This window comes from Myotis nattereri (assembly GCF_964212035.1).
Source record: "Myotis nattereri genome assembly, chromosome: 6".
NCBI classification, from domain to species: domain Eukaryota; kingdom Metazoa; phylum Chordata; class Mammalia; order Chiroptera; family Vespertilionidae; genus Myotis; species Myotis nattereri.
The window spans coordinates 34,078,867-34,101,798 of record NC_138081.1 but is presented as its reverse complement, the minus strand read 5'-3'; the positions used below and the strand labels follow the sequence as shown (position 1 = coordinate 34,101,798).

At 38.2% G+C, this 22,932-nt stretch overlaps 1 protein-coding gene across 1 annotated transcript in view; it reads right to left on the bottom strand.

Annotated features, from left to right (window-relative positions):
* Positions 1–7,399: 7,399 nt before the first annotated feature.
* Positions 7,400–22,932, bottom strand: part of COL19A1 (collagen type XIX alpha 1 chain) — a 301,251-nt gene continuing 285,718 nt past the window's right edge. Inside the window, exons 49-52 of the mRNA XM_081094481.1 lie at positions 22,815–22,881; positions 14,773–14,901; positions 7,733–7,810; positions 7,400–7,560 (exon numbers count right to left, since the gene is read on the bottom strand). Of these exons, the coding sequence (XP_080950607.1) occupies positions 7,433–7,560; positions 7,733–7,810; positions 14,773–14,901; positions 22,815–22,881 (402 nt within the window). The 3' untranslated portion in view covers positions 7,400–7,432. The remainder of the gene's footprint in view (positions 7,561–7,732; positions 7,811–14,772; positions 14,902–22,814; positions 22,882–22,932) is intronic.

Below are 22,932 nucleotides of genomic sequence, written 5' to 3'. Positions count from 1 at the left end.
AGATTGGAGGCTATGTTAAGTTGAGAACAAAATGGAGAAGAAAATATATTTCTAATTTGTTACAAATTAAATATTCAAACTTCAGTTTAAAAAAAATAATTTCATAAGAAAACAACAAAATTTCATAATAAAACAACAACAAAAAACCCTCAAAAGAACAGTTCATTCAAAGGTTTTACAAACTCGATATATAAAAGGCTACCCACCAAGCTCCACAGACATCATAAGCAATATTGGAAACAACTACACACAAATAGATTAGGTAAAACTAGCAGATCCCCAGTGGTGGGAACAATCCATGTTCAACTCAGTTAAGTGAAATAGTTTACAGAAGCAGTAAATACTTGACTGAGAAATTGCAAAGAAAACCGTCCAGCAATGCCTCTCTGTGAAAGAGTTGATAAATATTGAATTAGACCAAATATCTTTCTGTAGCAAAACAGAAATCTTCAAAACCTCTCAGATACTTTTTAAAGGTTGGATGAAGTGTTGCCTGGAGCACTTGCTGAGACAGGAGTGTGTGACTAAGGTTGGTCAGAAACTGGCATGTTATTCGGGGCAACTGATTTCCGATTTTTTTCTAGCCAGGGCTTCTGTGGCATTTTCATCTCAAATCTCAGTTTGGGTAAGAACTACGGAAATCACTTCCCCATCTGACGGAACACATAACCTCACTGGCATGGTTTGGCATAACTGGCCTCTGTCTACCAGAAGAGTATGATGAGTAGTCCTATCAGTTATGTAATTGACTTGGTTATCTACGGACACTTAATATTTCAATCTGCCTAAACACATATTGCTATTCTTAAACATCATTAGTTAAGTCTGATTTATTTATTTGCGATCTGAAATCAGCTTAATGTAAATCCCTACTTCAGAAGATCACCTCTTATTGTATTATTTAATTTTGGGATATTATGGTGTCTCTGACTTACAATAATCTTGGAATAAACCAATATAAGGGGAAGGACACTAGAGATATATAAAATCATACCAAGTATCAAGGGAATTGCTTTTAGACATGTCCTAGAAGCTAAAATAAAAGTGAAAAAGCAATAAGAACAATAATACTAGTGAACTAGTAGTTTTTCTGTTTACAAATGGGCAATGGATATAAATGATTTTGAATATATATATTTTAAAAAGGAATATTTGTGCTCAATAAATATAGGTCAAGTCTTTTCTTTCCATAGAATAAAATAAATAAATTTCAGTTGCATACTTCATCCTTTTTAATTAGCTTGTGCTCTAGGACATGGCAGTATTAAGTCCATATGCTCAGTAAACATTAAGTCAAAAGTGGTGACAATATAAATGTATGACTATGAATACACATGCTCAAATGCTCCTTAAATGATTAAGTAGAGGAAGTGCACCATATTCATTAGATTATCAGAAAGTGGATGCTGACTGCTTTATGTTTAGTCTTAATAATATTACTATTAATAGTCTTAATAAATGACAATCCATGCTAACTTTCCCTTAACATGCCTTCACATTTTGCTCTTGAGACAAGTTTTCTAAGAATAAGTAGAGAGAGAACAAATGAGAGAAATTGGCTCCAAAGAAGTAACTTTCTTTTTGAGATTCATTTGAATTTGTTTTGCCCTCCAAGTTGAAATTTTGTGTGTGAAAAGGCTTAAGAATATTTCTGAGAGAGCTCCTGGTTGGTTTTCTACATGGAAGGGGATGAGAATAGTGTCAGCAATTTATAAGTAAACATGTAAACCTATTGACATGTTTTAATGTAATTAGTTTCTGTTAAGGAAACATGGTGTGTATTAACTTTTTATTGCCTATTATCACTAATGATGATGTTTATGAGTAAGTTACTAGTAATTGTGATATTCCTGATCTTGCACCGGCCCCTCTACACCAAGGAGTCCCAAGTGACTTTAGTGAGATCACTTTGTGGGACAGAAGTTGCAAAGGCCTGCCTGCTCTCTGACTTTTGCTTCTGCTTCTAATTCTCATCTCAATCATTAGACCAGACCTTTTATGAGCTACCATGGAGATGAATTATACATGTAAGTAGCATGAACCAAGCATTGATTCGTGTGACAAACAAAACTATAATGACCAGCACAGTATAAACAAGAACTCTGCAATAGACCAATTGACAGGTATCTTGGCACCTGTGTGGCTCATGCTTGGTATGGGAGTGCTCTCAGGGCATTCCTGTCATTGCGGCCTAACAATGCAACGCAAGTGTGGCTCTTTGGCCACAAGAGGTGGTGACGAGTAGACATGGTATTGATAACTGCACCTCAGAATTCCTGGATTTAGGGTCAAATTCTTTATTGCTGAGATAAGCGACAAGCTCATTATGCATCATGAGTATATTTAGGAATCAAGGTCTCAAAGCATTACATCCACATGAAACTTAGAATAAAATTAGTGCCATTCCACTTAACATGAGTATATTGAATTCAACCTTAAACAGTTTGATGAGGTAAGAGAGAGAACAAACAAAATGGGAAAATGTTATTTTTGGCACTATTAGTTATAAAATATGCCATAAAACAATCTGAACTTAAATACAATAATACACTGACAAGTATTTAACCCTAAAATATACTTTAAATAATATAGCAAAATAAAAAGTTGTAATCACCATCTTTACACCCACAAGCTTATTATAGTCAAACAATTGGCAACCCTTTTGACACTCCTACTGACCTACCCCCTAAGTTCAGTGAAGTCTCCTATTTTACTGGTAGTACTGACTTTTGACAAATTCATGAAGTTAAGTAGCTAACTCCTTGAGTTGTACCACTCACTATGGGACCTGAACATGATTTTTTTTTTTTCCCAATGAGATTTTTCTTAGACTTGCCTTTGGTTTTATAAGCCTTTCTAATCTTTGAGGTAAATTTTTGCTGTTCTGGGTCTGTTTGTCTGAATGAGTTTTCTCTGTGTTCATCTTGTTCTTTATTCAATTTAACTAAAGTGACCAGATATTCTGGCATGATTTTATTGAGAAAAATGTCGGGGTACACCACATAATGAAAATGAAGACATCCATTTGCCTTGTTTCTTGAGACTCCTACTGGTTAAATGAATTTAATGTAATTAATACTACGTATACCAGCCAACTAATAAATAAATATAATTCAAAGGCTAAGTCACTTTGAAGTATCCAGGCATAAAACATACAAATTCAATTCTTTTCTGCATCTCCTCCTCTTAGAAGTCTGTGTAATCTCTGAGAGGAAGTCATATAAAAGGGGGGTACGTTCTTCAACACTAGAATGTTAAGAAAGAACATTGGGAAACAATAACAATACACACTGTGTCTTAAGAAGGTGAACATGAACAAATATGAAAAATAACTTAGGAACAAGAGCAATGAGCAAATCTACAAAACCTTTATGAGAATTCATTGAAAAACTTAAGCATATAACAATCTAGAAATTCTCAGTCTCAGGATAATATTACCAATGTTAGGAAAAATTAAAATGGCATTTTGAAAAATGGTGTTCCTTATTTTACTTTTGTAAATAGTGGTATAGTTCTAGAAAAAACAAAAATATTATACAAATCTAATTGTAAAATTTTAAGTACCTTGAATAATATGAAGATTTAGACAGTGTGCAATTTTATAAATGGTCAACATCTTATATTAAGCTAAATGCATTTTGCTTGTCTGTCAAAAGCAAGTATATATCCTGTATAAAAGGTAGGATGACTTCTTAGGTGTTTTCATGTTAATCACTAAAATATGAGGGTAGTGTACAAACAAATAGTAAGTCTTCAAGTTAACTAAGGTATATAAATCCACTGAAGAAATAAAATTGAAAGAGCTAACAAATCAAAGGTTATTTTGTCTGCTTCAAAGAGATACTTACAATGAGAAAATATATAAATTAACAAAAAGATTAATAAAACGCATGTTAACAAGAAATTATTTACAAAAGTAAAAAGAAAAGTGCAAAGGCAAAGGTCTGATTTAGTTGTCCACTAAATGGTTTCTACCCTTGTATTTCTGCAAGTCTGTTCAGTTATGATACAAATTGCTTTAAAACACCATCTTGTGGACAAAAGGAGGTATATCAGAGCTTCTCAACAGATGTGAGAGACTGCAGAAAGGCTAAATCTTATTTAACTCCTAAAACATACTCAAAAAAATTATTTTAAAATCTAAACATCAAATGACAATTCTTATAGAGAACATATGTTAAGATAATTATTTAAGCTCCATAATATAAGTCACTAAAATTTTAAAGTTTCAACAATGTCATGAAATATAGAAATAAGCATGTGGATTAGAATAATTGACTAAGTTAATCTGACCACAAGATGACAAATTTCAAAGGTTAAGACTGCCCGTGTTTCTGTTATGCTTAGGGAAAAAAGGTTCATGTCTTCAGTAGGAAAGAACAATGAACAAACTCATGAATGATTTTTCCTTTTTTCTTTAAATTACAGAGGCCATAAATATTAATTGATGTCATACCTTGTTTTTTGCATAGAAAGGTTTCTATTTGAAGTGCTAATTTATCTTGTTGTAAATGTTTCACTGGAATTTAAAATATGTATGTATGGCAAACACAAATTTAATTATTAATCGTCCTCATGGCCTATAATTACTTTGTATTTCAACATTTATGTTGTCTGGAGTCCAAACAAGAGATAAATTAGGAAATTTGATAATTCTTCTTCCCTGCTGTGGACATTACTGACATCTATGTGAAAGTAAACAAATATTTTGGAATGGAGTAAAATGATACAAGAGAGTTGGCAACCACCAAGTTATTTAGGAGAGAATTTTCCACCCTACTTTGGTGCCTAAATTATCCATTTTCTTTTTTATTAAAAAAATTAGACAAATGCCAAATATTCACTTTATCTGGTGTTTACATTAGCTGGACCCAGCCTTGGGTATCATTTGTCCAGAATGAGGCAGGAACAGTGTTGGAAGGTAATGCAGTAGGGTGAGAAAGGCTCATCCCATGGGGACACAGCCCCGTTTCTGTGGTTTTGCCAAAGGTATATTTAGTCATATGTGTCAGTTATAAAAAATGAGCTTGATAGCTCTACTTTGTAATACACATCATATACCATTATATACCCGCCATACTTAAATCATCTGAATAAATACAAATTCTTGAGACAGGAATAAACCAGCCCAGTATTAATGGAATTTAGAAAAAAAAAGAAGGTTCCTAAATATGCAATTCGTAAGAAAGGATGCATGACATAGTCTGTGGAATTAAAATGAACAGAAGTTATGAAACAAGGAAATGAATCGAGTCTTTTGATGTAGATGAACGGATCAATTCAAAGAAAACAAAGGAAAATACATTGATCACCATCAGCAAAAAAATTCATGAAAACATTAAAATGCTAAAATAAATACTTCTGGATTAGTAAAGAGGTATAAGGATAAACAACCTATTAATATGAAAAAATAATTTCTGAAAACAAAATATTTAGCTTCATGACAAATTCAAATAAATTAATGAAAGGCAGATGAGCTGTAAGCTTTCAGAAAAGTCAACAAATTAAAAGCTCAAGATATACACATAGCACCAGATTTAGATCTTTGTATATATATTTGGGATAAATTATCATTGTACTAAAAATGCATATGTATATTCCAATTATATAATTTTAAAACACAGCACCATTGTAAGTATTGCACAAGAAAGAGAATAAAGAACAAAATCAATTTAAAGTTAAAACCACTTGAAATAAATAAAATAACCTTGGAAAAAATAAATAAACTTGGAATTGAAATATACAACATAATTCAATATGAAATAACCAAAAGGTTGTATGTATGCACAACCATGTAGATATCCCTGACCAGCAGTTTATTAATCTACAATAAAAATTAGTTCAACTCATGGGTGCATTTGAACAAGGCCTATCTTAATCTAGGCACGCTCCCAACGCAACTCTGTTCACAGCTTTTCCAATTTCAGTGGGTTTGCCTTTCTAAACTCATTTTTCAATTAACAGCTGAAAGCTATCATCCCAGCCTGATTTGGCTAAGCTGGAATCGGCCCTGTTTCTTGAAGAGGTGAGGCCTCTTGGTTTCTGTGTCAGGAGGGCTCTGGGCAGCAAGCTCTCAGCATCGGTGGAACCCAATACTTAGATTTCAGCAACATCCTCATGCTCAACGTTCTAGAAAATGAGTTGCTTTCCACCCACAGTCTCTCAAAATAATGTATAGTTAGGCAAGCAAATATCATTTAGTGATGTGGTTGGCGATCACTGCATTTTCGTTTCCTGCCAGAAGACGTAGTGTTTTGCAGCCCCTGTGGTTCCCCCTGCAATGAGTGTTAGCTGTTTGGTCTGAGCGCTAGTTGTAGCTCCAAGTCCCATGGCTTTTTGTCGCTGCCTGTACCTCTTGCTGCAGCTTTTAGGGAAAACAGCTTCCTGGAGAAACATGATTCTCCCTAAGAGCTTCTGGGCTTCACCTTGCCCATGCGCATCTGTCACACCACAGGGAAGGGGTTTCTTTTCCAGCCGCTACTCATCTCGTCATTTGTTCTGATGGCTGGGTCTCCTCCTACAGTCTGAGAGTGATGAGGCCAGAAGGATAATGGATACAGGGGTCCGAAGTTCTTGCCAGTACCAAAGACAGCTTGGTGCCTTCACCACCGAAGACCTCTTAGGGGAAACAACTTTCTGTTTCCCAACGGAGAAACTCAGCAAAGGGACTACGGTGCTAGGCTTTTCTTGTGGAACTCACACACAATTGGACTTCATTTCTTCCTTTTCATGCCATACATATTCATGCCGGCTTTGAATTTGGCTCATTATACAGAATTAAGAAAATAATTTCAATACTTGGCTATGTTGGGTTTTTTGGGCTCCCTGATAAAACAGCCTCCTGGTAACCCCTCAAAAATATGTTATAAAGTGAAACTCTTATTGCCTATCTATGTCTCTGCATAAGTAGGATGGATATAGGATGGTAGAAGAATTCTTAAGCTATAAAAAGTAGTCAAAAAACATTCAGCAGGAGCAATGCACTATATCAAAAAAGATGACATTTTTAGCAATGACAGCAAATTTAACCACCAAGAAAACCTCAATGTAACTCTGAAACTTTAAAATTGAGAAGTCAAAGGCCAAATACAAGTTGATGAGACTACAAAAAGGACCTCACCATCAGTCTACTAAATCATAAAATGTAATTTTCTCTTGAAGAAGAGCTAATGATAAGATTTGCTTATGTATTTCAAGAAAACCCTGAATAAAAATCAGTAATGCTAAAGCAAAACATATGGAATGAATTTGGGAAAATGTCTAAAAATGCTGATATCGCAATTGCTATAGGAATAGGATTCAAATTGTTGCATTTAATGTCTGCCTACACCAAAAAAAAAAAAGCCACCCACATATCATGAGGGTTTGACCGTATTCAGATAGCTCAACAGCAAGGGGCTATCACCCCAAATCAAGTCCTCCTTACGTGTGCTTATTTTCCACCTGTCCGCTGACGGGCATGAGATACAGGATAGAGGCAATCTTCTGGGTTACATCTTCCACTAGGTCCTGGGGGTCCCTGAGGACCTGGGGCACCCGGTGAGCCTGGCGAACCCGGAGCTAGTGAAATAAAAGACGCCATCAGAATGCAGATCACGTATGGCTCTTTCTTCCTCACTCCAACCAACATTATTCAACCTCTCCTGTAGCAACACATAAGGGCATCGGGGAAAAGGCATGGCTCCTTATTTTAGAAGCTTGCTTGTGTTGTGCAGATAAATATCACTATTACCTGAAGTCCCAGGGAGACCTGGACTCCCTGGGAGCCCAATTCCAGGTTCCCCTCTTTCTCCTTTCTGTCCTCGGTAGCCTAAGGGAGAGATATATAAAAAGAGAGACACAGAAGTAAGAGCATTCTATGGTAGCACAGTATAAATAAAAGCCATGTTTCTAGTCTAGAGTATTTCTGTAATTTGTCCACTTAACACAGAGCTAATATACTACTTTAACTGTCTGTTTTGCATTAACCACATATCAAACTTACATACCAAACAGATTAGATGCGATAGGCAATGAGGAGCTTAGAAATATGCAACTACTGGCATAAAAAGTACAACTAGTCAAATGTTTGATAGTGAGACTTTGGGTACTGAAAATGATACCTAAGTAACTGAAATCAATCATTCCAATCTTCCGTCAAATAGCTATGACAAGGTGTGTGAGAGTCTTCAATAGGAATTATGACTGGAGGGTAGGTTCAGGCTAAATATAAATATACTGAGAGTTCTGCTTACTACAAGGACAAAATAATATGACAGCAAGACGCTGGACCTTAGTCTAAGAATTAAAGGAAACAAAAGGAACAAAAACTCATCATTTTAATAAATGACAGTAAGAGCGTGACCATATGCGAATTCACCCATCTCGGAGTCAGGAGAGGACAACATCGCGGGACTTGGTTCAAATGACTGTCTGTAGCAACATGATATCCTTTCTGGTAATGTTCAAACAGCAACCTCCTGTTTAACATGGCAGTTCGTAACTCCAAAGAGGAGGAACTTCAGCAGTTCCAGAACGCAAGGGAAGACTGAGGGATCCTTCTAAACTCACTTCATCAATTTAAGATACTTTAACCAAAATAAATTAGGCCTAGGATCTCTGTACATTTTAAGACAAAATCATTCTTGTTACTGAATATGCTTATTGTTACCTCAGGTAGAAAGGTACAGAGCAATCTGTGCCTCTTATCCCTGCTTTAAGAAAGCATAAAACATTTCAATCTGGGTTTTATATAATGTCTTCATCCATGTAAGACATTGAAGAGAAGGGTCTGTGGCTATAAGTTTCACAGTGATGGTAAGTAGAGTTTTAATTTCCAACTTTCTCATACTTAAACCATGGCTCCTGGTCCTGAAGGAACAGAGTGGTCATGCAGAATCATGTGGACACACAGCAAGGCTAACAGGTAGGACAGTTTCTCAGTAGGAAACAATAGGTCCTAACTCAGTTGTGCCTGTCCATAAAGGTGTGTTATTACAGCTGAACATGATAGGAGGAGAACATTTAATATTCTCTATGAACAGTATATAGGACAGATTATTTCACATTATTGCTCAGAATTAGACATCAGTTTGGGAGCAACAGTCTTGACTTGACCATACAGCGTATACATTATTATCCAAATAACATTAGCAATGTAATCAACACATCATTATTTCTTGGTTTTGGAGGTGTGACCTGACCATAAATGTGAAAATATTCAAAAAAAGGATTACATTTACGATATATCTTGAGGTGCATACTAGAAATATACCCAATGGGAAGTCTTCACACATTTATATCTGAAAACTATGTTATAGACACTCAATACAATCCTAGATCCTAGAGAGAGCAGTGGCTTGAACATGTGGCCCAGTACCCCAAGTTGATACATATGCAACTTTAAAATATTCCCAGGATTTCTTGTATATAAGTGACTTTCATTTAGTACATGTAAACAACAAGAAACGATGTTTGTACTTGGGGTCATTTTGAAAGCACCCTTTTAAATGCATTATTTAAACTTTCCTGCAGTAAAATAATATTTCATGCCTGAGGTATATTTGATAGTTCAACCTAGGTTTTACTGTTATAGAAAGATTATAAAGTTGACCCTCAAGCTACGTCTAGCCTTAAGATCATAGGCTAAAAAAAAATGAGGAAGAAAAAAATATGACTAAAGATATACAAACTTTTGATTAACAAAAGAATTAACAAGATTGTAACACAATTTCAAATGATGAATATTTCTGTTAAAATCTATATATTTAAATTCAGTTTTCAGATTTTAACTAAGGCAAAAATATATTATTCCACATGAACTTGGTGAACATGGTATCACAAAACAAGAGTTAATAATTTGTATATTTGTATAAGAGGGTGACATATACACTTCTCCTCTCAAATGTACTAATTTATTTGTACAAATCTCTCAGTTCTTTGGTTAATAACAACCTACGATTAATAGACAAAGCTGTTGAATTGCACAAGGTCCCAAACTCATCATGGATGAAGGCTGCCATAAAGTTATAGGGTCTCATTTTATAATTGCTTCACAACAAAGTTTCAGATTAGAATACTAATAAAGTCAATAACAACTTACTTTTTAGAATTAAGCTTTTCACCCACTTAAGGTAGGCCTCCCCTGAAATTTGGAAAAGACTAAAAGGTGTGTCTATTTGCAATGCACATGTATTTTCATGGCCTGGAAGTATGCAGGGTGATAGTCTGACATCACTGTAGCTTATGTAAGAAAACAGAAACCCAACAACAGCAGTGTCCTAATCTAAAGCACCGAGAGGTGTTAAGTGAAGAAATCAGGTGCTGCTGTAGTTTTTTAGGTGACAGACTTCATTTATTTCCGGTAGGGAGAATTCCATCTTAACGCCAGAGATATGCTCCCAAAGTTATAAATCTGTGCATCTATACACCCACTGTGCACATGAGATCAGCAAGGGAGTGTTCCTGGCGTTTCTCCATGTGGGGACCTGCCTCAAGCTTTATAAGCTGTTCGGCTCCCTGGTTTCGTCTACTAATGGACCGCAGCACCCTTCCGTCATTTCGACACGCACATGCCTCCCATTACTTAAGCTCCCTACTGCTGACAAATTTTAAAGGTCAAATCTATATCCGTCACATGAACTACTCTATGGGCCACTGGCTTACAAATAACAGCAAGTTTCCTTCCTATAAACCAATAACAGGTAAACTTTGAAAGTTTAAAAGTAAGAGAAATCATTCCCAACAGTGTCTTTTCAAAACCGATGGAGGTTATGTGAAATGGCTGGCCCTGTTTTCTCCTGACCCCACATCCACACAGTGGGGGGCTCGGTGGGGTTGTTTCTCCTGAATGGACAGGGCTTTCAACTGTGGCATCTGATCGTCCCAGTTTTCATAGAGGTGGAGAAATAACTGTGCTTTGGAAAAAGTTGAAATAAAGTTCTTCCTCTTGAACTCGTTCAGGAGGCTAAGGTCTGTTAGGAAAATGCGCCTCTCTTGCTTACACAGGAGAAGCCAGCTGGATGGAGGCTTCTTTGATCCTAACGTGGCACAGTCTTGCTCATCCCAGGCAGGACAAACGAGGAGGCCCCGCGCTGCAGACTGAGGTGAGAACGCACACCAAGGAAGGTGCTCTCAGTGGGCATCGGGAAGGCAACAATCAGAAACCCACGGGCTGGTTAAAATATAAGACCGTTTGGAAATGCTTCTGAATTTTAAAAAGATGCCAACAATCACCCACTTTGAGAATTTAGAAAAAACGTAAATGAGGTGACCCAACCTGAATCAGAATGATTCACTATTTTCACTGAGAGATCAGGGGGCTTCAGGAGGGTCCCCAGTTCCCACGATCACAACCTCGGCAGGAGCAGTACCTCCCTTTTCCAAGTTGGATCACGTGCTTCTAATACTCTTTCTTGTATGGATTTTATCCTTGCTTTTTACATATTTACTGCTTTTCAAAATAAACACAGGAAACTAACGAGGCAGACCCCTTCAAATTCGTGTCCTTCCCTACACATCTATAATAATAAAAGTGTAATATGCTAATTAGACCGGATGCCCTTCTGGAGGAAGCTATGGCTGCCAGGGAAACCTGGGTCCCAGGTGCCAGAGGGAAGCCGGGGGACAGAGGCCTACTCTTGCACAAATTTCCTGCATCGGGCCTCTAGTAGTAATATAATAAGGGACTCATTCTATATTGCATATTTCAAACCAAATCACTTTATTTCAAATGAAAATGGATTTATTTTCTGAAAAAACACCGAAAAGCTAATTCTTTCAGAAATTCCAGGAGAGCCACCATCAAACAGAATTCATAACTGGGCAGACACACTGCTGCTCAGCACCCACATTTCCTTTCCCTCTCTGGGCTGCGTCCTCACTGCAACCTTGTCTCAAACTCAACCATGCCCTGTGTTACGAGGACAAACTCAGCCAGCAGCACCTGAGGTTTACATAGTCACTAGGGTAGCAGTTTTACATGCATTTTTTCCTTTCCTTTTTGAGAAAACTTTTACATTGAGTGGAGCAAAGCTTTGAAGTTACATGTAAAACTTCATCTTCTGAGCACTTCATTCTATTTGTCTACCAGAGAGTAGCAATTCCTTGTGAACGCCTGGGAAGGCACCAAAAACCAAGCGGTAGCCTCTTGGTTTTCTTTTTCCAGTCAGGGTTCTCTGTGGCTTTATTTTTTAATATTTATTTATTTATTTATTTATTTATTTATTTATTTTTAGTTAATCTTCACCCGAGGATATTTTTCCATTGATTTTTAGGGAGAGTGGAAGAGAGAGAGAGAAAGACAAGAGAGAAACATTGATGTGAGAGAAACACATTGATTGGTTGCCTCCTGCATGGGTTTGGGTTGGGGAGGAACCTGCAACTAAGGTATGTGCCCTTGACCGGAATGGAACCCAGGATGCTTTGGTCTGCAGGTTGATGCTCTATCCACTGAGAAAAACTGGCTAGGGCTTCTCTGTGACTTTAGAGAGAATTATCAATATAGCTTGATGATAGGCAAATATTCCTTCAGAAATGAATCCCATAGTTTGCAAGTTTTATTTTTTCTGCTGCATTTCTGGCATTTAATAAGTACTGCAAATGAGATATCAGGTAAACCCTGGGGTGTCACCAAGCTGAATTATACTCAAGACATGTCTATTGTCAAAAACCATCAGCTGAGACCAAAGTTTTATCAACTTCACTAAACCTCGGTTTTAAAAAAATTGAAAATCATTTGGGCAAGGCTTTCAAATTCAAGAATTGCATCCGAATCATATATCAGGAGTGGAAGCAGGCTGTAAGATCTCCTCAGCAGAACTGCAGGTAGAACCCATAGAAATCCATCACAAAAGGGAAGGTAAGTCACATGGTGAATGGAAGTCTGGTTTCCAAAAGCTTTGCTGACACTGTGGACTTAGCCTTGCCTTTGAGATCCTTCCAGATGGGCCTCCCCTACACGGGAAGGGAGCCCGGAGACAGGTGCTGTGTGGACAGGTGACTCCAGTTCCAGAACGGTTCTCCTCGATGTCCTGACTTTCCACTGTCCTTGTCCTCTTAGACTGCCACTGTTTGAGGCATCTGCCCAAGGCTTTTCTCCTACAAGTGTTAACAGTCCATACTCTTCAGGTCTTTTGAGGCATCATGCATCTTCAGATGGGTTTTCAAGCTCTTTGTTCCAGTCTCATAAATTCTAACTTCAGAACAGACCCAACTAGCAAAAGATAATAATTAACCACCCTCTGGACAACAGTGTACACACAGAAGGCTGCATCTGATTCTACACTTTTCCTCCGACTACCTGCCAAACCTCTCTATTAAATAAGGGAAGGACAGAATGTACTCCAGGTAACTACAGTGATTTTACTATTGTTGTTTTACACTGGGCTCATGAAGCCAGTAGCCTTGTCACTCTGGATTGTAACTTAGGGCCCTAACAAACCCTGCAGCTGGGGACAGTTCTTGCTCTTTTCATTGAGAGAGGGCATGTCAATCTCCCTGGGGCACTTCCTGCTGAAAATGAGGCTTGATGTTACAGAGGAGCAGTAGGAAGGAAAGTGAACTAGTGGATGAAAAGTAATTCTCTGCATATATGGTATTGTGGACTATATCCCTAGGTAATTCTGTTGTGAGCTTTCTCTTTTCTCCTAAACAAACTTTCGATTATTTAACAAGGAGAGTGCTTGAGCTCCTCCATGGTAACACATGCAATATAGTTTCCCTGGTCTTATCTTTCATGGTACATACCCATTGGATTTATTGTTTTCTTGTCGGAGTTGTGAATCTTCTAAACCTGGGCCTATGTGGCCCCTTGCCTGATCGCTAATGTAATTCTAGAAAATGGCCTTCCCAGATCAATCTGGTTGAGCTACATCCAAGATCTGGTCTGTCATTTTTTTGCCAATTTAAGAAAAGTCTTGCTTTAAAATTTTTAGAAACCCTAAAAGAAATTCTTTAAAATTCAGAGTTACCATCTACAAGCTCTATTAGAGGGAGAAGGATTCTAAAATTTTTCAAAAAATATTCTGGCCCCAAATCACTACTTATAGTAATAGCTTTTTCCCCCTCAGTTTAAGATAGTAAGATGATGATTCTTATTGTCTACATACATCAACACGGTGGCAAAAACAACTCTGAGATTCTCAGATAATAATCTATACTAATAAAAGAGCAATATGCTAATTAGACCGGGTCAACTGACATCTTCCGGTTGTCCAGTCCTCCTTCCAGACAAAGCCACAGTGGTGCAGGCCAAGGCAGAGGCGGTTAGGGGCAATCAGGCCAGCAGGGGAGGGCAGTTAGGGGTGATTAGGCTCGCAGGCAGAGGGGTTAGGGGTGATCAGGCAGGCAGGCAGAGTGGTTAGGGGCAATTAGGCAGGCAGGCTGGTGAGTGGTTATGATCCAGCAGTCCTGGATTGCGAGAGGGATGTCCGACTGCCGGTTTAGGGATCAGGCCTAAACCAGCAGTCAGACATCCCCTGAAGAGTCCCAGATTGAAGAGGGTGCAGGCCAGGCTGAGGGACCCGCCCCCCTCCATACACAAATTTCGTGCACCAGGCCTCTAGTGATATATAAACACCTGTTATTACTGTTATTAGCACAACAAATATTAATTTGAAGAAGTAATAGTTAAAAATATATTTCTAGAATATCAAATATTAACAAGATATTATATACGAAATCATTTTATATATACATATATAATGAATAAATATATTGCCTAACTGTGATTAGCATGTTATAAATAGTGAGCATTAAAGAACTGGTAAACAAATATTATACCTGATGACTTACCTTGAGGTCCGGGGTCTCCTGGTGGCCCAGGTAATCCATCCTTTCCTGGTGGCCCAGGCCTCCCATGAGCTTGAGCAGCCAACATTGCCGCTGGTAGCTTGAGTTGGGAGAGGAACACAGCCATCCTCTCTGCATTTGTGAAAGGAAAAATAATACATCATGCTATAAGAATACTTTTAGGTAAAAAAAAAATGCCAAATATTTTTTACATGAAAGTCAATGAAAAAAAGATTTGGCTTTCAATTTAAGAACATCTAATTTACCAAATGGTCTGATTGCTGAGAGAGGTTTTTGATTGGTCAAATAAAATGGGTTGCACAAAGTTGTTTGAATATAGATGAGGACCAGCTGTGCTGATCACAGGATCTGAGAGAGTTCGGTGCTTCAGAGATACAGCCGATCTAGTGGACAGAACAATAACGTAGAATCTAACTAACCTCTGGCAATGACTTGTGGAGAGAATTTAGGTTCATATTAAAAAATGGTTTTAAATAAATCTAAGCTACTTTCCAATAATCTTGTGAATGTGCAGTGATTTAAAATAGGTTTACAAATTCCTTGACATGCCCTTTCAAATAGAATCAGGTGAAGTCTAATTCCTCCATTCTCCAGTGTGGCCTGGAACTTGCTTTTCATTTCTAATAAGTAGAAAAAAGCAGAATTGACAGTGTGTAACAAGGGAGACTAAGTCACCCAAGGCACTGAAGACACTCAAGATGTTCTGTGGAGAGACCCACATGGGGACGAACGAAGCCACCTGCCAGCAGCCATGTAAGTACACCTGAAAGTGGGTCTTCCAGTCCGTCAAGCTTTTAGACGACTTCCACTCTGCCTCATATCCTGACTGACTTTGTTGTAGACAGAACCACACAATAAGCAACCTTTCAAGTCTCTGACCCACAGAAAATGTGAGATAATAAAACTTTTTAAGCCACTAAAGTTTTGAGTTGTTTTTTGTTTGTTTTTTTTAAATACTCATCAGAGGATACCTTTTATTGATTTTAGAGGGAGAAAAAGAGAGAGACATCGATGTGAGAGAGAAACATCGATTAGCTGCCTCTTGTATGTGCCCCAACCAGGGATCAAACCTGCAACCTAGGTATGTGCCCTGACTGGGATTCGAACCTGCAGCCTTTCAGTGTACTGGACAATGTTCCAACCAACTGAGGCAAACCAGCCAGGGCTTGAGTTATTTTCTTATGCAGCAATAGATAACACATGTAGTATTTGAAAATTTATATCCTTGAGTGAAACTACATTATTAATAACAGATAAAACACATTTGTAATTAATATACAGTTATAATTTTGCAAATCTATACATTGAATGTAGTTATATATATTAGTATATTAAATTATAAACTGGGTATTTTATAAACAAATATGAAATTCAATTATTATAGCTTGAAACTTTGCAAACTATTTGTTGTTTTGAATTTAAAACATATATATATAAATATATGTGCATTTCAGTATAATTTTTCTTAATTTAAGACATATCTCATTGAATACCTTCAATGTCTAAGTGCAAGTATTCACAGTACTAATTTTTCCTCTCTCATGTATGAATTAAGTTTACAAGTAATTTGCTTGGGGTGGTTTTTAATATTTTCAGTAAAACAGAGAAAATTTTAGAATAATTGCTTCTAGCTGTAAATTATCTAGCGTTAAGCTATGCTCAGAAATAGCCATTTAAGTATAAGGTAATGACTTCTTCAGAACCCTACTCTAATGCTCTATTATGTAAAATAGCATGTTTCTGAGCCTCTAAATAAATTGTAAAGACCTGTATTTTTTATTGCCTTTCCTATGTTTTCAGCGATTTTTCATTAATGAAACTGTTTTTGGCTATGCTTTCTAATGAGGCAGGAAATTGAAGACTTCAGACAGGAGCTTGCACAAGCCAAACTCACATATTCCACCTGCCAAGGCAAACCCCCAGCAATCACTCTAACAAACAAGACTGATGGTTTGCTTTCCTTGGAGAAGGAGTTCAGCAATGCAATGCAGACATTCATATAAAGTAATGAGAAATTACCTATATGAAGAAGGGACACTCAGATGTCATCTAGCCCACGTTTATCTTCTATTTCACAGATAGAATTTGTAAATATTTTCAAAGAGAGAAATTCATCTTTTCCTCCTAACGCTCATTCAAATGTTTAATCGCCCATTTTCTTGGTACAGCTTCAACTTATTTTCTTTTGCTGCTCCATAATGGAAGCAGAGGGTAGCTAATGAGTATTTCTCTTAGGAAATCAGTCACATACTCAAAAATATTGTTACCTCTTAGCCTTCAGCTTAAACAACTTTTACTCGTAGGCTTGGTAATCTGTTTTGTAAATCACTTTTTGGCTCCCCTATCCCAGGGCTTTTCCATACATTGCTTAAATGTGGAAACCAAAACTAGATGCAGTTCTCTCCCGAGGGGCAAACATATCAACAGGGTAATTTCCTCTCATATTGTAGTAATTATTTTCTGATTTCATTTTAACTGCAAATTCAATAGCATTGTTTAATGAATTCATATTCATTTTTGGTTTATCATCACCCAAAGGTTGTTCCTGCTGCACTTAACTCTGGCCCAGTCCTTTGCCACCTTTGTAAACTTGTTGCTTTGAAATGTTATTGTGGGTAAAGATGGTGGGTTGAACACATGCCTCTGTTTTAACTCTTTCCTGAATCCCCGAAAAACAAGTAAGATCTTTTTAAAGGCATAAAACCAGAGGAATAGAGAGACTGTGAAAGGAGAGAGTATAACAAAATGTTGGAAACTGAGAACCAGAAAGAGGGGAATTGGGGGAATCTGGAAATGGGGGTAATGGATGGAACTAAAATAAGGAGAATTGGTTCAAAGCCTGTTTAAGAAATAGTCAGAAATCTCTGTCTCTGCTCTACACAGCTGGGCTTGCCCCTGCCCAAGCCTAGCAAATGACAGAGGTTTATTATCTGAAAAGGCTAAACAGACTGTCTCTGCACTGGGGGCCACAGACTCCATCCACTGAGACGTGGGCTTTCCTTCTGAAAGCAAGGAGAATAAATGAGCATTTACAGGTTCTGTGCTAAAGCCCCAGCTCAGCTCTCGGACGTTGCTCCCCAAATGCTGGCAGCTGGGAGGAAATGGAAGTGTTTTCGTTGGGGGATCTGATCATACTAAGAGGAAAGACTTAAAGACACTGAAATATGAGGATCCCTCAATGCAAAAGCCCAGCTAGACTGCCTTAAAGTGAAGCTCACGCTGCCATGGTGTATCAGCGGTTGAGCGTTGACCTATGAACCAAGAGTTTACCAGGTTCAGTTCCAATCAGGGCACCTGACTGGTTTGCAGGCTCTATCCCCAGTGGGGGGCCTTCAGGAAAAAGCAGATCTCTCTCTCTCTCTCTCTCTCTCTCTCTCTCTCTCTCTCTCTCTCTCAAATTAATAAAAATATATTTAAAATAAAAAAATGAAGCTCGCGATTGGCAAGCCTCTCCATTCACTCATTCACTCACAACTCTCAATTTGCTAGAACCCAGTTCGTATGCAGGAGCGGACAGCCATGGAAATCCTGAGGAAATCCTATGAACTGAATGACAGATCCAAACAAAAAAACAGGAAGAAGTAAATTGGATGAAATAGAGATTGGACTATGGAAAATATTTTTAACTGTAACTGTTTTAACATGTAAAAGTTACTCTTTGCTTTTACAGAGAAAGCTTTCTTGAAAAGGAGAACCATGACCTTGGAGCTCTATGATTTGTGAAAATGGAGTTTTCCTTTTTTCGTTTTGTAAGTAGTGTTCAGAAGCCATGGGGAAGAGACTTCTAAATGGAAAAGTAAACGGACTGAATTGGATAATCTTGAGATAAGTGAACTAAAGTGCTAAATAACTAAATTCTGGGTTTCAGGAACAATTCTGTTTGGGCGAAGAGAGTTTTGTGGGACTGGTGCCGACAGAGGTAAAAGGAGAGGGGGTATCACACATGGAGTCTGCGAGTCAAGATGTCTCAGGAAAGAATTTCCTTGCGGGCCATTTGAGAATATTGTCTTGAGGCTGAGACACCTGGGGCTTGTGAGGGAGCTGGGCTCAGGCTGGAGAGGCTGGGAGAGGTGGTGGGAGAGATGTGGTGAAGCCAGAGGAGAGCTGGGGAGACTGCACCCTGCAGATTCCAGTAGACAGGGGGGACCCTGAGAGAGGAAGAAGGGGTGGAAATGCAGAGGGGGAGCTGGAGGACTGAGAGGAGTTGACAAGCAAGTGCAAGCCAGGCAAGGCTGCCCCAAGACAGCCAAGAGTGACCAACGCCCCCTGGCCTCCTCTGCAGGAGGCAGACAGCCTCTCCTGGGAGTAACCACAGAATGATCTGGGAGTGGGCAACATGGGAGCCCGCCCAGGAAGAAGGAGCCACGTCTCCACTGCTCAAGGCACAGGGCAGGCCACCGGGGGCCAGGCCTTCCTCCAGCGTCCACAGGACTCGAAAATAAATATCTCGCAGATCTCAACACGAAACAGTTCCCTGGTAGTGCTTGGTTATATTTTCTGACATTCTTAACCAGCTTTTAAGAAAATGAGACTAATGAACTGCTGAAGTATTTCATATATATTTTTATCTAAAGTCTTTTACAAAATCGAAGTTCAACCTTAAAGCTGCTTGAGATGAAAAATAAAATAGAGATGGGCAAAGGCCAGGAGGAGATGGGGGATGTCTGTAACAGTGTCAACAATAAAAAAAATTTTTTCAGTGATCTCTTTACATTATCTATGCAGTGTGGTTTGTTTGAGTCCACACCTCCATGCCCAACAATAAAACATTAAAACCCATCATCTCAGAAATGGAACCCACTATATTTACCATCATATATAGGTATCCTGCAATGTTGAGACTTTTTTTTTTACATTGAATCTAGAAAGTATTATCAACCACCACTGCTATTTCAATAAAATACCCGTGGGCCCACCAGCCCTCATAAGAAAAAAAAAAAAAGAAGATAATTGACATGAGAAGTCATGGAAATTGAGAATTAAAGGAAAATTTTAGATTGCAATCCAAAAGCATGTATTTGCTGGCTCTCCCTCTTCTACTAAAGATGCAATGCTGAGATCCTAGCTGCCGTGCACCTGGGGCAGCTTCATGGACAGGCTACTTGTGAGTCACACAAGGCCCCATGCTCAGAAGGGCCCTATGCTTGCTATAATGTTCTGCCGCTGCTGTCTTGTAGTTATTAATGAAATGTGAACAAGCGCACTTGGGGATTTCCTTGTGCACTGCATCCTGCACATGCCTCTATGTTCTGCAGTGTCCCCCGGAGAGCCACTGTGTCTTTTCTTTGTCAGGCAGAGATACTTGAGAGATGATTGTTGAGGTGGAATGTCTGAATTGCAAAGTTTGGAGCCTAATCCATAATGCCTGATTCAAAGGTCAATAAGGGAAAATAAAAGGGGATTTTCAAATGCGGGGGCAACATTAAAATTAGAAAGAGAAAACTGGTAGCTTAAAAAAGAATGAATAGACAGTTATGTCAATAGACTATCATGTAAAGCACTGTCCAGATACTTAGTAGAGATCAACAGCATGAATTCATGAAAACATTTTTTTCCCCTTTTTTGTCACTGAAGTGGCTAAAAGTCCCCATGTTCCTCTGCTCTGTGTCCAGTGTTCATGTGAAATAAGATAATGTGCTCTCAAGCACTGAGATTTTGGTCTCTGATGCTAATTACTGCTTAAAATAACAAGAGCTTCTTGGAGAGTAGCTAACGCCATGTTTGCAGTAGAAATGTTAATAGATGAACTTGGGGCATTTTGTAATCTTATTCCTTGTAAATTCAACAATGTATTTTTAGCTTAGCAAGGGCAGGACACTCTGCAAAAGAAGCAGAAACCGTGAGAGCCAATGTGGATTTATGTTCTGACAAATAACTCCCACTTTATTAAGTTCACAGTTGAGGGGAGTGATTTTGATTTTAGCAAATCACCTGGAAAAATCATGTCATATCCTGTGGATAGATTAAAAAAATGCAGAGTAGATTTTAGGACAACTACATGGATTCAGCACTCACAAAAACAAAAGACTAACAGGGGTCCTCAAACTTTTTAAACAGGGGTCCAGGTCACTGTCCCTCAGACCGTTGGAGGGCCAGACTATAGTTTAAAAAAAAAACTATGAACAAATTCCTATGCATACTGCACATATCTTATTTTGAAGTAAAAAAACAAAACGGGAACAAATACAATATTTGTATTTGCATGTGGCCTGCGGGCGGTAGTTTGAGGACCCCTGGACTAACAGATGGCATACAAATGAGCAGGAGGGATGCAATGGAATTTAGAAAGGCCTAATCCTTGACTCTTTTTCAAATTTAAAATGTCTATCAATAATTAGAATGATAATACACTGTCCCCCCAGGAAGCATACCCGTGACATTCCTTTCCCCCTCTATTTCCCTCAAAGGAACCTATTACCCTAACCTCTAAAAGACCCCAGAAGACTTGCAACCAGGGGAACAATGGGCAGTGGCAGCTTGTCCCAGGCAACCCCGTGAACCGGTCTGCAAGGTCCTCTTTTCTCTGACTTCCTAGTGAGCCACAGCAGCCAAGCCTAGGCTCTCCTGTTGCTTCTGCTATGACTTTCTTTATTTCACCACCCTAAGTGTCAAAGTTCTGGCTGTGGTCAATGAATTCTTGCTTGCTTTTCTAAAAAACTTAGAATGATGAGATGTTTATAATTTAGAGATAACACAAAGTTATGAAGGTCGGCCAACCTGCCTTATGAGACAACATTCCAAAAGGTATCTTCAGGTTGGAACAATGTGTGAACACTAATCATTTGAAATTTAATAAGAAGCAACATAAAATAGCACACCTATATTTTAAATATGAAAACAGTGCATAATGAGAAACAGATAATTTTAAAAACTTTGTACAAGGAAGATCCAAAGTTGCTAGTTAATTAAAAACTCAATATGAATCAACAATGTGATAAGGATGCTTACCCAAAAAATGCTATCTTAGGCTGTGTCATTGAAGTGTCTCTATCAGGGGTCAGAAAACTTTCTCTGCAAAAGTAAATATTTAAGGCTTTGCAGGCTATACTATCCCTGTTACAACTACTCAATTCTGCTGCCCTAGCATGAAACTAGCCAGAGAAAATACATAAAGAAATGAGTGTGACTGTGTTTCAATAAAACTTTATTTATGGACACAAATTTGAATTTTAGGTCATTTTCACTAGTCATGAAATATTCTTTTGATTAAAAAAAAACTATTAAAAAATGTACTCCCCTGCATCTCCCCTTCAAAGTAAAACCCATTCTCATTTGGGCCGTACTAAAACAGGTGGTCGGTGGATTTGGCTGGTGGGCCATAGTTTGCTGACCCTGGCCTATGTCAAAAGACACTGCCCTGTTCAAATACTCCTGGGTGAATGAAGGACATTTAAAGATTAAGTATTTCTAAAGGGCAATGATCACGGAGCAGCTGGGCACACTCCACTGAAGAGAAAACGAAGGAGGATATTGAAAAATCCATGGGCCCTGGCTGGGTAGTTCAATTTGATTAGAGCATCGTCTGGATATGCCAAGGAAGTGAGTTTGGTCCCTGGTCAGGGCACATACAAGAAGCAACCGATGAATGCATAAATAAATGCAATTTGATTAGAGCATCGTCTGGATATGCCAAGGAAGTGAGTTTGGTCCCTGGTCAGGGCACATACAAGAAGCAACCGATGAATGCATAAATAAGCTCAACAACAATGTTTCTCTCTCTATCTCTCAAATCAATAAATAAAAAAGAGAAAATAAAAATACCCAAAGGGTGGTCACACTTGAATAGAGAAAGATATTTTACCTGTGTTGTTGCAGCAGACCAAGAATGATGATAGGAAGTTATAGTGAGGCGACTTTAACTTAGCATAAGGAAAATTTTCCTATCAAATAGAGCTTCCCATCACAAAGTGGGTTGCCTCTTAGACTTGTTTAATGACCATCTTTTGAGAATGTTGCTGCAGGGATTTTCCACAGTGGATGAGAATTGGTAAAGGATTCAGAAATGTTCATTAAGCAAATCTAACCTTCAAAAATCCTTTGTACCTCTTGATTAATATACTTCTTTATTTCTTCAAATGAAACAGCATCAGCCTAAAGAAGAAGAAGAAAAAAAGGTCTGTTAAAATAGAGCACAGGAGAAGT